The sequence below is a fragment of the Gekko japonicus genome, unplaced genomic scaffold, assembly GCF_001447785.1.
Source record: "Gekko japonicus isolate JY-2015 unplaced genomic scaffold, Gekko_japonicus_V1.1 scaffold469, whole genome shotgun sequence".
Taxonomy (NCBI): Eukaryota; Metazoa; Chordata; class Lepidosauria; order Squamata; family Gekkonidae; genus Gekko; species Gekko japonicus.
Window position 1 is genome coordinate 578,512 of NW_015173138.1, and position 16,969 is coordinate 595,480.

The window sequence follows — 16,969 nt, forward strand, 5'->3', positions numbered from 1 at the left end:
CTTCCCCCCCTTCTTATAACCCCCACCTCCACCAATTTGAAAGTGTGCTGAAGAAAACCACATTTCTACATCATCGTGAAGTCTGCATGCGGCTGTCCACAGCAGCTGTCAAAGTATTGTCAAGAGAAATCTCATTTAGCCCTAATGACCTGTTGTCCCTGATAATCATCTTGGTATTGGCTCCTAAGGTTCTGTTGTTATTGCTTACTGACAGTTAATTAGAAAGACAGTCACAAAGGTTGGCTTTTTCCAAAATGAAGCTAAATAGCAACACGGAGCCTTTAAAAAAATCTGTATTGAAAAATCCTAAAATGACCCCCCCACCACCACTCTGCAGCTGAATTGACTGCAATAAAGTTTCTCATAAAACGTTCCATAGGCCGATCGATTTGATGATTCTGTGACCAGAGACATTTTACTGTAGAACTTAAAAGAGAAAGAAGTCTTCCTTAGATTTCCTGCCAAAACTGAGATTGGTCACATTATGTCAGGGACTGTGACCTGTGAACTACTAAAAGTAGGTTAACTCTTCTTTAAATTAGGGATAAGCAGATCTTCAGCATTCTCTTCCTTGAACATTTTCTCCGGACTACACCATTTCCCTATATTCTGGTTTTCCTAGATTTTCTAAAATTAATTCTAGAATCCAAATATATATAGTTCGATGCAGCTTCTGTTGCAGTCTTTCCCTCATTACATTGGTGATGCAGATGTGTGTGCTGATAAAACAAAAAAGTTATAAAGCACTGTGTTTCATTTGTGCAAAGTTTTCTTGGGTACACCTGCATTGCTAAAGGCAGCACACGTTAAGAATCTTGTAATTATATTGAGATTGGTTATTCGCCGCATTTTATCCATGCATAAGTATATACTGGTAATTCATAGGAGAAGGAAAGGAATTTGAGCTAATAAAAGCTGTGACAAAGTGCAAAATACACAGTGCTCTGTACAGAACTTCAAAAAAAGAAGACAGAATTCCTTAAGCTTTGATTCCACTTTGGAAACAGGGCTGGGTGATCCTGAACTCCACAGTTTGGGAGAAAATGTGGTTATGGAGGATTTGACTCCTTGATACCTCAATGCTCCTGTCAAAATTCGTATTGGCAGTCTAGCCTATGCAAAGTACAAAATATTCCAGATTCCATAACAAAGACAAATAATAAATTAAACCTACATTCCCTTAATTTGCCAAATATATCCTGATAACAGAATTTACAGTTTCTGTTCGAAGCATCTGGTTTTCCTGATTTCTGAACTGTCATTTCTAAGAATTCATGGAGGCTTCATTCAGCTCAGCTAATGTAATGAATATTATGTAAGGGAAGGGGGCATGGCATAGCCCATAACCACAATGGAAGGACTCTGCAGTGGAAGGCAATGGCAAACCACCTATGTGTCTCACTCGCCTTGGGAGCCCCTTGTTGGGGTCGCCGTAAGTCAGCTGTGACTCAACAGCACATCACACACACACACACACACAGAGAGAGAGAGAGAGAGAGAGAGAGAGAGAGAGAGAGAGAGAGAGAGAGAGAGAATATTGTATCAGCCAGCCTTCATAACATCATCTGTAATAGGGTTAAGTGCTATAGGGTTATGGTGCATAAGGGGAAATTCTTCTGTTTAGATGCTGGCCTCCTCTGGGATTGTCCCTCGAGGGTACTCACAAATGGGCCTTAGTCTTATGTGCTATGTTCCCTGATTCTCCCTCTTCCCCAAAGATGAACAGGTACATTTTAACTGGGGAGATTAACAGTGGCCTCCTAAGAAGGGTTACATCCTTCTGAGTACACTGAAGTCAGCGAGCTCTGAAGGATCTAATTCTGTTTAAGATGTAACTGAAATTCACATGAATTACATTTTAGGTTTCAGAGCAGTAACTATAAATTATTTAGATAGCTTTGAAAATATTGCCTTTTACGCTGTCTACCTTATTGTGACATCTGTCTTAGCTAAAGCAGCATCTGGAATAATAATCTGTTACCTGTCTGAAAAATTGTGGAATGTATTTCCCTTCCTTAATGAAAGATGAACAGTTAACTGTCCTTATTGAGGCTATGCAGTTAAGACATGGCAGTAACAAATTTAGAACCTACTGCCTGTCTCATTGTGTGTGCCAGGTTGGAGCCAGGCCCTAAATTGTGTATTACACTTGAATGAAAGTCTCAGGAAAGCAATGAATGGAAACCTGAAGTCAAATAGAGATCCATAAAATATCTAAGATGGAGAAGAATTATGGCCCGGAGCTCATTGGTACACATGCCCCAGAGAAAGTTAGTAGCACTGTATTCCCATTGAAATCAACTGTGCATCTACCTTAATGCAATGGGATGTGGCTAATTTTCTCTAGATTGTGGCCATTAACATCTGTGTGAGTGGAGTTTGCCCTCTTCACTTTAGTGAATACGCGTACAGTGGGAAAGGGGCGCACCATGTTCACACAGAGCACTGTGTGTGTACTGGATTGGACCGGCTGGATTTATGGGTAATGACTTGGCGGATCAGAGTGAGAAATCAATGACTCTGAACCAGAGAGAGTTAGTATGCCTGGATCTTGTCGACTTCAGTGGGACAAGTTGTTTACTAAAGCCCCCTTGATTTCAGCAGCATTTAAGCCCAACAGGTGTTTGCTTGATCAGAGCCCATTATGAGATGAGTTGGGATTGAAGGTTTGAAAGGAAAGAAGTTTCAGTACTGAGTAGAGCATGAGAATCTAGGCAAAGGCAGCAGTGGCTTAAATATAAGAGTTTATTCTTCAAATTATTTATTACTTGTATCACAGATGTTTATAAGCATTTGCTGCAGAAAGATTGATTGATGGATTGACCACCCAAAACAGTGGTAAAGAAACTGATGATTGTTCAGAGACTGATTTCAGAATGGGAATCCTGTTGTTTTTGTAAAGCAGTAACAATAATGATGCCAAAACAAATCAGACTATGTCATGTATTGTTTATCTAACTAGCACTTAAACAACTTCTCTCCTTGTAGAGTACCCAGCATGTGATCAGCTGTCTTGTTCCAATGGAGCATGCTTTAATGCAAGCCAGCATTGTGATGGTAAAGTGGACTGCAGAGATGCTTCTGATGAGACCAACTGCAGTAAGTATCGCATTTCTACTCCCCAAAACAGCTGCTAGCCATTTATCAGTTGATTGGTGTACTTCTGTTTCCGGAACACACTCATGTCTTCTTCCTTCCTTTCAGCACATGGCTGCTCCAACACCCAGTTTCAGTGTGGGAATGGAGAATGTATCCCTCGAGCCTTTGTCTGTGACCATGACGATGACTGTGGAGACAGGAGCGATGAACACTCTTGCAGTACGCTGGCTTCCGCTTGCATATCTTTGACTGCTTTACAATCCACTCCGCAAATGTTCTAAAATACCAGGACAGTTTACCTCAGTAGTTCTACTTGCTTTCTGGATTCCCCCCCCCCCCACTAACCATTTAAAACTTTTAATGTTATTTAACTGTCATATGCACTGGAAAGCACTTTTAAGATCTGCTGTGATGTGTATTGAGTTTCTACTAGTCATGCACACATATTGATTGTTAGTCTTGGAAATGCTGCCAGTGAGCATGGCGGCCGAGCTTCAGTAGCTGTTAAATAGGGAATGTGCAGTTAAAACTATTTGGAGTCGTGTGACTTTTACCCATAATGAGGCAGAGTTAATGTGCACACGGGCCATTTTGAACTTGTATGCACACTGAACATGGTTGCTCTGAGCCTGAAAATTCCTAGATGAGGACACATGAGCATCTCCATGTTAATAAGGTCAAGCCTGTAGGGAACGCAGGTTCTATCAAACATCAAGTAGTCTTATTTCCATGTGCAGGTGTTGAGGGCCGAAGGACAGCTAAAAAGTTGGCGCTTTGACTCTGGTTAAAGGTTGATGGTTTTTCCTCCCCTCTCTTCCTCAGCATATGCAACCTGCAAAGGGAATTTCTTCACTTGCCCAAGCGGTCGCTGCGTTCATCAGACCTGGATCTGTGATGGAGACGACGACTGCGAAGATAATGCAGATGAGATTGGATGTGGTAAAGAATGAAATGTGACAGTTACAAATAAGATCTTATTAACTCTTCTAAGGTTCTAGAACATGACTCAGCAAACATCTTGCATCCGCCCACTTTTGGAATTTTGCTTATTTAACATATACATTATTTTTGTCTTTTTTGTTGCTAAGTTTTGAACACAGAGCAACAGGCTGAAGCTGGGCTCTGTCTTTGCAGTGTTAGGGTTGCATGCTTTTCCCTTGGGAATTCAGTAGTCCCTAAAATATTAGCTGTAATATATCAGAGTTTTTATCCAGGGACCACTGCACAACAGAATATTAACATGGCGCATTCTAAAGAGCCAGTTTGGTGTAGTGGTTAAGAGCGGCGGACTCTAATCTGGAGAATGGGGTTTGATTCCCCACTCCTTCTCCACATGAAGCCAGCTGGGTGACCTTGGGTCAGTCACGGTTCTCTCAGAGCTCTCGCAGCCCCACCTACCTCACAGTGCATCTGTTTTGGGGAGGGGATGGGAAGGCGATTGTAAGCTGCTCCAAGACTCCTTCAGGTGGTGAAAAGCAGGATATAAAAAACAAGTCTTCTCCTTCTTTTCTTCTAAAGAACAGGGTCCTGGGCAGAGTTCATGATCCAAAATATTGCATGATGCATGCCATTGTGGTGCAGTGGTTAGGTGGTCAGACTAGGCCGAGGCCGAGGTTTGAATCCCTGCTCTGCCATGGAAGTCTGCTGGGTGACCTTGGACCAATCACTCTGTCTCAGCTACCTCACAGGATTGATGTGAAGATAAAATAAAGGAGAGGAGAATGATGTAAACTGTTTTTGGTCCCCATTGAGGAGAAAGGGAGCATGCCCAGACCCTTCCATATGTGACAATAACTGGGGCTAGTGGCTTTCCTGAAGAATGGGACAATGTGGCCTATAAATCATCCCAGTTATTTATTCCTAATTAATCTAATCACTTTTTAATTGTTATAAAATAAAGGCTTATTTTAACATGCATGATATTAGTAACATTAGTACCAACAATACTGGTTTATTTGTTTCCCCCCCAGATGAAACAGGGCCACTTCGCACATTACATTTTTAATGTGTCAACTTTGCAATGCTAAGAGCACTTTCCTGGACATGAGCCCCATTGAATAGACCTGAGTAGGATTCTGGGTAGACCTGTGTAGGATTGCTCTCAATGATAGTTAAGGTTATATCTAAAAATGTAGGGTATAAATGTGATGGATTCATGTTTGGAAACATATGCAACCATAAAGGTGCAATCTTTAAGGAATTTTGATTGGACTGAATATGTACTTGGTGGCAAAGCCAGAGTCCCCTTTACGGAATATGCAAGATAGCCCATGGTAATAATAGAAGATGAGGTTTTTCAAATGTATTTTGAAGGAGCAAGACGAGTCAGAGAAAGTTAGATTGTCTGCTAGAATATGTTGTAGTCTTTCGTAATTAGAGAATTAATGACAATAGTTAAACCTTACTCCAAAACGAAATACAACTTGAGAATAATGCTCAATGATTTTCTTTCTTTAGAGAGTGGTAATCGAGATTGCTACCCAGGTGAATGGGCCTGCCCTGTATCAGGGCAATGTATTCCAGTTGGTAAATTCTGTGATGGGACTCCGGACTGTCCTGATGGAGAAGACGAAACCAACGTAACAGCAGGCAGACACTGCAGTGAGTGTGGAACGCCAGAATTGCCATGTGGGCCACTCTTAATTGCTGTTGAGATCACAGTGTGGGAAACAGGAAAAGCATTTTTAGTCATGGCAAGAATAAGCGACACAGTTGTCACAGCAGTCGTGGTAAAATGTTGTTGAACTTGTGTGAATAGTGGTTGGTTTTGTAATGATTCTACCATATACGTTTTGAAAGAGAGACTCTGCTTTAACAAAAATTAGTTCCAAGTATTTGAAGTGTTTCTAAGTATTTCAAGATCTGCTGTACCAAGAAGTACAGTGCATTGGCCGGTTTGCTAATCTGGACCATTGCATTCCCAGCTCCTGTGCCTAACGGTGCAGTTCTAAACAGAGTTACACCCTTCTAAACCCATTGACTTGAGTTGAATGGTTAGCATTGCACTGCTGTTCTTGAAATTGGCTGTGGTCACCAGGGTGGAGGGTGGCTAACTCAGTCCCAGAGATTAGTGGTTCAGGAGGCAATAGGCTTTGCCACTAGATGGGTCCAAGTTGGTCTCGCAAGGCAATGCCAGAGAGGTTCAGCTTGGGCTTGCCTGATATGCTTTGCTTGCGGTGAAAAAATAACTTGAACCAACCCTGATGGTCATATCTGTTGGCTGAGCTGCTGTAAGACTCATGTTGCAAAATTGCCTGATTTTCCAGTGATGTCTTGACATCACGTGTACATTGAGGTCACCTAATTGTAAGCATCATACTGTCACAGTGATTGTGTGTTTGGACTTCACATGAGTAAAGCAATGTTGGTTGAAACCGTAATTGTGCATCTCAGTCGTTTGATCCAAATTGTAGCTGTTCCACCACAATTAGCATTCAAACTGTGTGTTCTTTTTTTTGTAGACATATCTCGCTGTGCGGCCTTGAGTTGCCAGTACCGTTGTCACTCTTCACCCTCTGGAGGAGCATGCTATTGCCCTGCGGGATATGTAATCAGCCTCAATGACAGCCGCACCTGCATTGGTAAGGGGAGAACGTTGAGCTATTGATTACCTGACTCAAGAATGTTATAGTTAAAACTTTACATCTTCTAAAATATACCAAGGTTTTTGAACCATGGGTATTAAAGATGTTCCAGCTGTCGAAAACAGAGAACTCATGCTTGATGTCTAGGTTTATAATTCTGTTATTAGGAAAACTGGCCTGTGGGCCCATTTTCCTGGCATATGGGGATCCCCTTAAGGGATCTTGGCGTGAGCGCTTTTATGGGGCATGCCCAGCACGGGGGCTACCAGGTTTCAAGGGGCATGCCTACCTTGGGGGCTGCCAGGCATTCAAGGGGCATGCCCAGCTCGGGGGCTGCCAGCGGGTCATCCTCATGCTCAGGTGGCAGGGGAGACCACTCAGGGGTGATCATCCTTGTGGAATCCAGCAACCTGCCATCCCAAGGTTCTTCTCACGCCAGCAAATGGGCTGGGTGGGATGGGGTACCTAGACTGGCAGGTGGGTGAGTCAGTGCCAGGATTCGGTGGACTCATGCTGTGCCAAGACTTCTTACAGCTGTAACTAATAAAGTTGTGGGTGTTTCATTCCACATTTTATTCCAAAATGTTGTTCGTGACTGTTTTATTGGTGGGTAGTTGTAAAGGGGTTCTTGCCTGGTGCTGCCCTCTCTCCTTCTCTGGGCGCTGGGACTGCAAATACCAAGCTTTTGAACTATGGGTATTAAAGGAGATATTCCAGTTGTCAAACAGAGAACTCATGCTTGATGTCTAGGTTTATAGTGCTATATGTTTTACAGTTTTGTGTTACAGTTTTCATGTTGTGTTCGTGTGTGCCGTTATTAGGGCAAGAATTCCTGTAATTGTAATCTGGATCGAGGTGGTGTGGCGGTACTCCTGTTGTTAGATCTGTCGGCCGTGTTTGACACGGTCGACCATCAGCTGCTGACTCACCGCCTCGCCGACTTGGGGATCCAGGGGCTGGCCTTGCAATGGCTTGCTTCCTTTCTCCAGGGTCGGGGACAAAGTGTGGCGCTAGGGGAACAGCAGTCCAGGAGACACCCACTGGAATGTGGTGTGCCTCAAGGGGCAGTGCTGTCCCCGATGTTATTTAACATCTATATGTGCCCCCTTGCCCAGATTGCCCGGAGGCACGGGCTGGGTTGCCATCAGTACGCTGATGATACCCAGCTCTATCTGATGTTGGATGGCCAGTCGGACTCCAGACCGGAAGATCTGGACCAGGCTTTACAAGCCGTGGCTGGATGGCTCAGGCTGAGCTGGCTGAGACTGAATCCGGCGAAGACGGAGGTCCTGTGCCTGAGTCAGAGTGGTTCGGGGGTGGGATTCCCATTCCTGACCTTCGGTGGGGCACCATTGGTGCCAGCGTCGGAGGTTAGGAGTTTGGGAGTGCTCCTGGGTGCCTCCTTAACAATGGAGGCCCAGTAGCAGCCACTGCAAAATCGGCCTTTTACCACCTTTGGCTGATTCGGCAGTTGGCTCCCTTCCTCGGCAGTGATGACCTGGCTACAGTGACCCATGTGATGGTTACCTCGAGACTAGACTATTGTAACGCTCTCTACATGGGGCTGCCCTTGTCGCAAATCTGGAGGCTGCAGTTAGTGCAGAACGCCGCAGCCAGGCTGGTGACAGGCCTCCCTAAATGGGAGCACATCCAGCCTGTGCTGAAGGCACTGCACTGGCTGCCAATAGCATACCGAATCCGCTTCAAGGTGCTGGTATTGACCTTTAAAGCCCTATATGGCCAGGGTCCGACATACCTGCAGGATTGCCTTTCCCCATATATACACCAGTGAGCACTACAGTCAGGAACACAACATCGACTGACTGTTCCTGGCCCTAAGGATGCCAGGCTTGCGGCCACCAGGGCCAGGGCCTTTTCAATGGTGGCTCCACACTGGTGGAATGAGTTCCCAGAAGAGATCAGGGCCCTGCGGGACCTTTTGCAGTTCCGCAGGGCCTGCAAGATGGAGCTCTTCCACCAAGCTTTCAATTAGGAGCCGCCATTCCTCCTCCTCCACCACCAAGATCAGTGATTTTGGGTTGACTCTGGTCCCGGGGAGGGTTTGCTTTATATTATCGCACCAAGCTGAAGATCATCGTCGCCGATAAAAATGGTTAGTGCGCCATCTGACTCATTCAATGATTACCATCAAAGAGTACCATCACTAGCACTTTAATTTTTAAATGTTGGACTGTTTTTAATGCTTAATGTTGTGGTTGTAAGTTGTTTAAATTTTGTACATGGTTTTTATGGTACAGGGTACCAATTACTGTAAGCCGCCCTGAGCCTGCTTGTGGGGAGGGCGGGGTATAAATAATAAATAAATAAAGAATTGTACTCTGAAACTTTGACAGAAGGGCCAAACCTGGTGGGGCTAACTTCTCTTCAGCATGAACTTCAGACCTCAGTGAAACTTTTGTTTTTGATGAGAATCCAGATCCAGAGGCACTGAAATAACAGAGGGGACATCTTCAGTTCCTTGAGCTGGTCTTCATTTGTAGTTAGTCTGATAATGCACAATAATGAAAGTTTTATTTTTTGAATGACGGCATTAGGAATTATTTCTCCAGGGAGTTGAAGTTTTCATCAGCAGACTTGGAGACCCTCCAGAAGTCTTAGGTTGGATTCAGACATCATATCATAAACAGTCAGGAGTTTGTTTATGATTTGCACAAATTTGGTTAATTGTGGGGCTTTTGTGTGCCATCTCCCCCTACATGGCACACTGAAACGGAAGACAGAAGTCTTTCACTAATTCTGAATGTGGGTGCCTTAACAAATTGAAGCTAGTTGCTTTCCCAGTAACCAGTATTCCAAACCTAGTTAAGAGTGCAATCCTAAGCAGGTCTCCTCGGAATCCTACTCAAGTCTGTTCAGTGAGGCATATTCCCGGGAAGGTGATTTTAGAGATGGTACTGCAAGAACCCTTCCAGCTGAGAAACAGGCACCTTCAGTTTGTTAAGGCCCTGCATTTGAACATAACAAAGAAGAGGATCTTGATTAAAAACTTGCATCTTCAATCTTGGCACCCATGCAAGGGGAGGGTGTGTGTGTGTGTGTAGAAGCCCAACACGTCCAGTGTGAACAGACTCCAGATTCAGAAGGGTGCTTTGTCTCTTGAAAGCATATGCCCTGGAAACCTTAAGGTGCTACTGGACTCTTAATCAAACCCCAGTTTGTACATGATGTCTGAGTGCAACTGCGGTGTCAGGGGAAGAGGATCTAGCTCAATCTTCTGCCTGACTTGAGCTCTATATGTTCAGAAATGTTTCAGTTTCAAGGAGCACTCAACTACCTGAGCTCCCGTCTGCAGTCTGACGTGGTGTAACCCAAACGGGTTTATCATCTCTGTGAGCAGCGAGTTCTGGTTTGCTCTTATGTTTGCCTTAGCTGGAGAGCAACACAGTGATCCAGTTTCCGCTGGCCTAATGTTTATTGAGGTGAAGGTGTTTAATCTGCTAATGCCAAAAGCTGAGTCCAGATTAGTGTTGGTAATCTTCTGGTTGCTTCGTGTCTTTGGATGAGAGCATAAGAGACAGTCTGGCTTCAGGCACGATGTCTGAAGACAAGCTGTTAGGCTATTTGCTTTGCTTTCAAACGGTTGCAACTACCCAGACATTTGATTTTGTCCTTGTGATAAAAATACTCATAATAATTTAGAAAGTTGATTAGACAACATCCATCCCAGTAAAACAGGATGCTCAGGAATATCTTGGAGCTATTTGCGTAATGGCCCCTGACATTTGAAGAAAGACAGTTTTCATAAATCACAGAAGTCAGGCCAAACAGTTCTGTTTATCGTAGACTTGCCGTGGTTTTATTTCATGAAATAAGCAGTCTTTCGTGCCCAGGATCAGACTGGGTAAGCTCTTAAATAGCATGGAGATAAAATTTATTTCGATTTCTTTCCTGGTCTGTCACAAGGGCTCTGGGAAGATTCTAATTAGTCTGGGTTTTTCCCCCTACAACACAGTCAATCAGTGTAGCACCCCCCCTCCCCAATGCCCCAGCTCTGAATAAACATAAATAACTCTTTGGAACAGGAAAGAAGGAAGCAAGCAAGCAAGAGAAGAAGGAATGAAAAATGACTGAGGAAATGTATCTGTATCTGTTTATTTTTGAAGAACAAACTTAACTCCTTATTAAACCTCATCTCCCCTGTGTCACACAAATTCAGTTGCCACTGCTCATTTAAATTTTTCCCCTTGCTGCACAGTTTCTGGTTGCACATTAGAATAAACTCAGATACATCTGTTTATTTAAAATGGGTTAGGCTGGGGCAGGGCAGTGGTACTTGCTTAAGGCTATCTGCTTTTTTGATGGCTGTGGAAGCATTTGGATTTTTGAATCTGGATTGGAAACTGTGTCAGAGCCTAACACAAAGGCTGCATTTTCCAAAGGTGACTGTTGGTCTGTGGCCAGTTGAAGGAAAACGAAACCTTATTGGAACCATGTAGAAGACGTGGGTGCTGGTGCTGCAGCTGGTGATGCTTTGAGCCTGTCACTCTTAGAGCCAAACTGGATGTTATGGCAACCATGGATCTGATCTAGGGCCAGCGAGGCTATTTTAGAGAAGGATTTGGCCATTCAGAAATGCTGCGAGGTCCTGGGCCCACAGCACAGTGGGACCAGGAGATCTTGTTGGACAGTTTTTCGGCACTTCGTACCATTGCAGCATATATAAATTCTCTAAAATGGGTTGGACCTGTGGCTGCTGAAGTGTCTGGTTTGGCCCATAAGCTCTTAGCATTCTATGCCCTGAGTTTACTATTTCTCCCCTTCCTGTCCTATCGTGGAAAACAGGGGAAGGACACAGGTTTGGTGTGTGCTGTGGGCTTAAAGGGTATGTTTTTGTCCAGTGTCTATTTATTTTATTTTTATTTATTTATTTATATTTGGATTTATATCCCGCCCTACCCCGAAGGCTCAGGGCAGCTGACAAGGGCACCATGTGCCAAGGTTACAACAATAAACACATAATTTAAAAACAATAAATTACAATAAAATACAGTAACAAATTTGCAATACAGATTTAACCAAGATGGGTAGATCTTAACCTCCATAGCAGCTCCCTGAGATCTTATCATCCAATCCGTGCCCAGGCACCTCGCTCCCCCCGTAGGGACCAAACAATCATGATGGTAATACGACAGTGCACAGGAGGTGGAGGTGGAATAGTGGTGGCGGCGGCTCCTACTTAAAGGCCTGGCGGAAGAGCTCCGTCTTGCAGGCCCTGCGGAACTGAGAAAGGTCCCGCAGGGCCCGGATCTCTTTCGGGAGCTCCTTCCACCTGGTATGAGCCGCCACCGAAAATGCCCTGGTCCTGGTCACCGCAAATTTAACATCTCTAGCGCCTGGAAATTCCAGGAGATGACGCCCCCCTGACCGTAGTGCCCTTGGGGGAACATATGGAGAAAGGTGGTCCCTCAGGTAGGCAAGTGCTTCTGTGTATTTGTGGGGAAAATAAGTTTGATGTGCCACTTGTACTCCGGATAAGAGGCCACTGTTAGGACAGGATATGGAGAAACAGAATGGCTTCCAGTTGGCAAAGGTGTCAGAGGAGGATGTATTTTAGCTCCCTGTTTCTTTTATGTGTATGCAGAACATATCATAAGGAAAGATGGATTAGATTTAGATGAAGGTGGACTGAAAATGGGTGGAAGGAACACTAACAATTTGAGATATGCAGATGATAGCACATTATTGGCAGAAAACAGTGAAGACATGAAACGACTACTGATGAAAGTTTAAGCAGGAAGTGCCAAAGGAGGATTACAGCTGAACATCAAGAAGACAAAAGTAATGACTACTACAGAATTACAGAATTTAAAGGCAGACGATGAAGAAACTGAAATTGTTCAAGATTTTCTGTTCCTCAGGAGGAGGTTGAAACTGGGAAGGGCAGCCGTGAAGGAGCTAGAAAAGATCCTTAAGTTAAAGGATGTGTCACTGGCAACCAGGATCAAGTTAGTTCATGCCATAGTATTCCCCATTACTATGTATGGGTGTGAAAGTTGGACAATGAAGAAAGCTGACAGGAAGAAAGAAATATGAAGAAGAAGAGATTGGATTTATACCCCGCCCTTCACTACCTGAAGGAGTCTCAGAGCAGTGTACAATCCCTTGCCCTTCTCCTCCCCGCATCAGACACCCTGTCAGGTAGGTGGGGCTGAGAGAGCTCTCTCAAGAACTGCCCTTGCGAGAACAGCTCTGAAAGAACTTATAACTGACCCAAGGTCACACCAGCAGCTGCATGTGGAGCAGCAGGGAATCAAACCCAGTTCTCCCAGATTAGAGTCCACACTCCTAACCACAACACCAAACTGGCTCTCTGTTGGAGGACAGTTTTACAGATGGTCCGTTGAAAAGACAAAAAGTAGGTTCTAGACTAAATCAAGCCTGAACTTGCTCCCCTAGAAGCCTAAATGACTAAACTGAGGCTATCGTACTTTGGTCATATTATGAGAAGACAAGAGTCACTGGAAAAGACAACAATGTGAGGGAAAGTTAAAGGCAGCAGGAAAAGAGGAAGACCCAACATGAGAAGGATTGACTTCATCAAGGAAGCCATGGCCCTCCGTTTTCAAGGCCTCAGAATGACTCTTAACGATAGGACATTTTGGAGGACATTAATTTATAGGGTTACTATAAGTCGGAAGCGACTTGCCGGCGCTTAACATTTAATGCACAGAACATGGCATGATCTGGTGGAGGGTCTCCAAGTCTCTGAAAAAAAAGATCTTTTTTTTTCTTTTTTGGTTTGTCAAGTTGCAGCTGGCTTCTGACAAACCTGTAGGGTTTTCGAGGCAAGAGACTGAGGTGGTTTGCCATTGCCTTCCTCTGAGTCACGACCCTGGTATTCCTCAGTGGTCTCCCATCCATCCCAGCAGGACTGAGATCTGACAAGATGGGGCTAGCCTGAGCTATCTGGGTCAGGACAAGAAAAGATAACTGGCAAGGAATTGCGATCTCAGGAGGCAGTCTCATTGTCTAAGAAAACATGATATTTTAATGTGATGTGTGTGTGTGTGCGCACATGTGTGAATTGAGAATAAACAAGGGCCCCAGGTTGGCTCAGCAGAGAATTGCGTTGTGGCTCGTTGGGTTGGATTGCATAGAAAAGAAATAGCGATTTGGTGGTTGGGTGAGTTTTTAAGAACGATGTCTTAAAAAAAAAAAAAAGGAACGTTTTTGTTTGGCTTTTTAAAAAGAAAATCATTATCAGCCAGGACTCTGCATGAGGGGAAACGATCCAGTCCCTTCGGCTGTAGTGTATTCAGTAGCATTTGTAACCCTTTCCATTCTTACCCAGACTTCGATGATTGCAAGATGTGGGGTGTCTGTGACCAAGGATGTGAAGATCGTGTTGGCCACCATCAGTGTCACTGTGCAGAAGGATACGTCCTTGAGCATCACCGTCACTGCCGAGCCAATACCTCATGTAAGTCAGTAGCTCCAGAAGCTGAATTTCCCTGAGCGATCCTTTAAAAGCTTACATGATCTTGTCAGACTGCAGCAGCTTGAAGGGCATTTATATGCTTGTGATAAATGGAGTGCCCTTGAGTATCATGCAGGCATGCTTAATACCCTGCAGTGCCTCCCAGCGTTCTGTCCTAAGCAGCAGAAGCAGAGTCATGCTAGAGGAAGGCCCTGTCTCTCCCCTTTCAATGCAGCCTTCTGTGCCTCTTGAAACGACAGTCCTTTAGGTCAGTGGACCTGAAGATATTGTGTGGAGGGCAAATTGAGACTTTTAAGTGGGGTGGTATTGGAAAAGCCTTCTCATCCACTACAAACAGAAAAGCTGATCTGTCAGAGGAACTGTTGCAGCCACAATTGAATGGCACTTTAGGATCGAGGCCAGAACATGTCCCCCAGTTTTCCTGTCAAACCAGTTCCTTTGGTTTGCTTAAAAGGGATGGTATAACTTTCCACTAGTCAGTTATGACAGTGAGCAAAATCTACCCTGAATTAAGCACTTCTAAGTGTCATTGACTTCCATGTAGAATCACAGAATCATAGAACTGGAAGGAGCCATACAGGCCTTCTAGTCTAACCCCTTGCTCAGTGCAGGATCAGCCTAAAGCACCCCTGAGAAGTGTTTGTCCAGCTGCTGCTAGAGGACTATGGAGTGTGAGCAATTTAAGCATGATTGTAACACCACCATTGAAATGAATGATTTTTAAAGTGCTTAATTTGGGATGGAATTGCCTAGTCTTAAAATGAAATTAATAGATTTTTCTTAGCATTTTTACATATACATTAGTTATCAGTAGTGTTGTAGGGGAATTTTACAGCATTATCCCAAGTAGACTTATACCCTAATAGTCCCATTGAATTCTCTGGATTTAGAAGGCTGTAATTCTGCTTAGGATGGTCTTAGATGGCAATGTATACTTCAAATGTGAAACTACAGCTGAATATGTGAAGGCTGGGGTGGGCATTTGGATTCTCTCCCCCCCCCCCAGGTTTTCTGATGGAAAAATTGAAATATAAGGTATCATTTTTTAAAAAAAACTTTGGTGAATGTGTTTTCTCTTTTGGAATGAGTGAAATGCTTTCTAAGATAAGGTTTTACTAATTCGAAAGGTCCACAGTAATATGATGGGTTTTTTCCTGTAGGACCAGGGCTGACATCAGCATACCCTGAGATAGGGCAGCTGCCAGGGCCTGGGTCTTCTGCCAGGGCCCACAGCTGCTGACCACTCCCCGTACCTGCCCTGCCACCTGCCTGTACACCCTTCACCATCTGCTCACTTGTGAACACTTTCCATGCACACTGCAGCTAAAGTCCAGCTGTGCTTCCCGGCATAGTTGGGACAGGGTGTATGGGTGGGACACAGCAGCAGTGTGCCTAGCTGCACACTACCCAACACTGTCGGGAAAAGGGAGTGTTCAGATTCTATTGTGAGCGGGAGGGCTCATGAACAGATGGCAGAAGTCCATGGAGGCAGGTAGGAGGGCAGATGGTGGATTAGAAGGGAGGTGTCTGAGCAGGGAGCCTGGTGGGGGTAAGGAGAGGAGAGGGGGCCATTCGGTATTCTCTGACCAGGGCCCTCCAAAACCTAGAACCCGCCTGTGTAAGACAACCTACAGCTTTAGACAATGATAGTTCCTGTGTATACAGTAGAAATATACATCATCTTTTCAAGGATATGTTTGTTTAAATGTGAGCAATTTTGTCCGTTCTTAATATGCTGTGTTGTTGTGTAGGATTAATGCACCACTGAAGCATTTGCCATCTCCCATATTATAAAGGTGATGCCTAAATTTCGTGCTTGTTCTTTTGTGACTGCATGAAATGTCTCTGTCCCAAGAATACCCTAATGGTAACTGCAGCTGGAAAGAATGGGGAACTTTTAAATTCTTTCTCCCCAGGGCCATTTTTCTGCTGAAAATCCCCAGTGGGGAAGTTTAATGTTTCGCCATAGGCTGTCCCTGGCAAGCCAGTTGTCAGCTGGGTGTGGAATTATCAGCAGGAGAATGGGGTAACAGGAATGTGACCAAGCAGGTTCTCTTCCCTTCCACTGGTCTTCTGCTTCAAATTGTAGTCCCGCTAGCTACATTGTCCTGTATTAAAATTATAAAAGCAATAATAAAAAGAATCATGAAACTTTACCTCATGTGTAATTCTGCCCAGACACCCAGTTTACAGGTTGCACTGGAAGTGAAGAGTGTTGCCACAATCTCTAACTATATGTGTACTTCTCTGTGTGGTAGTTTGTCTGAATGGTGTTGGCTCTGATTATAATCACATGTGGGAAACTAGAAAATGAATACTTTTCTGGACATAGATACAGTTGGGTTGACTTTTATGGGCACTCATTTGTGCAGGCTAGCAAGTTTCCAGGTAGGCATTTAGGTCTTTGCTTACAACCATACTACAATTGTAATACAGCCATTGGTCTGTTATACTAAGATTGTCATGTAATCCATAAAGAGCTAGATTTTAGACAGTTTATGCAGTAGGTATACTTTTATATTTGATAGTCTGGTCATACTCGGTTGACTAGCACTGTTCACTATTGGACATCCTTTTTATAAGTTGCCAATTAATGTCCATTTGGCTAACCTGGGTCAGATCCTACAGGTCCCTTTCACGGAGTAAGGGCTGTATCTCCAGTGAGAGAACAGTGTCTCTTGGGGAGCCTTGCACAGTTTTCCTCCAGCTCGAGGGGCTGCAGTCAGAAAGTCAGGGTCTTGCTTTTATCATCAACCCTGGCTTGAGAGGAAGTAGTGTCGTTTCAGTAGCTGGTAACCTCAGAAATGGAGAAGAGGGGGTTTATACT

The 16,969-nt window shown here is 44.2% G+C and overlaps 1 protein-coding gene across 1 annotated transcript in view; it reads left to right on the forward strand.

The window, feature by feature from the left end:
• LRP2 (LDL receptor related protein 2) overlaps positions 1-16,969 on the forward strand; it is a 241,739-nt gene that overhangs the window by 85,835 nt on the left and 138,935 nt on the right. The window contains exons 5-10 of the mRNA XM_015422244.1: positions 2,989-3,099; positions 3,205-3,318; positions 3,922-4,038; positions 5,557-5,700; positions 6,561-6,680; positions 13,996-14,124. Of these exons, the coding sequence (XP_015277730.1) occupies positions 2,989-3,099; positions 3,205-3,318; positions 3,922-4,038; positions 5,557-5,700; positions 6,561-6,680; positions 13,996-14,124 (735 nt within the window). The remainder of the gene's footprint in view (positions 1-2,988; positions 3,100-3,204; positions 3,319-3,921; positions 4,039-5,556; positions 5,701-6,560; positions 6,681-13,995; positions 14,125-16,969) is intronic.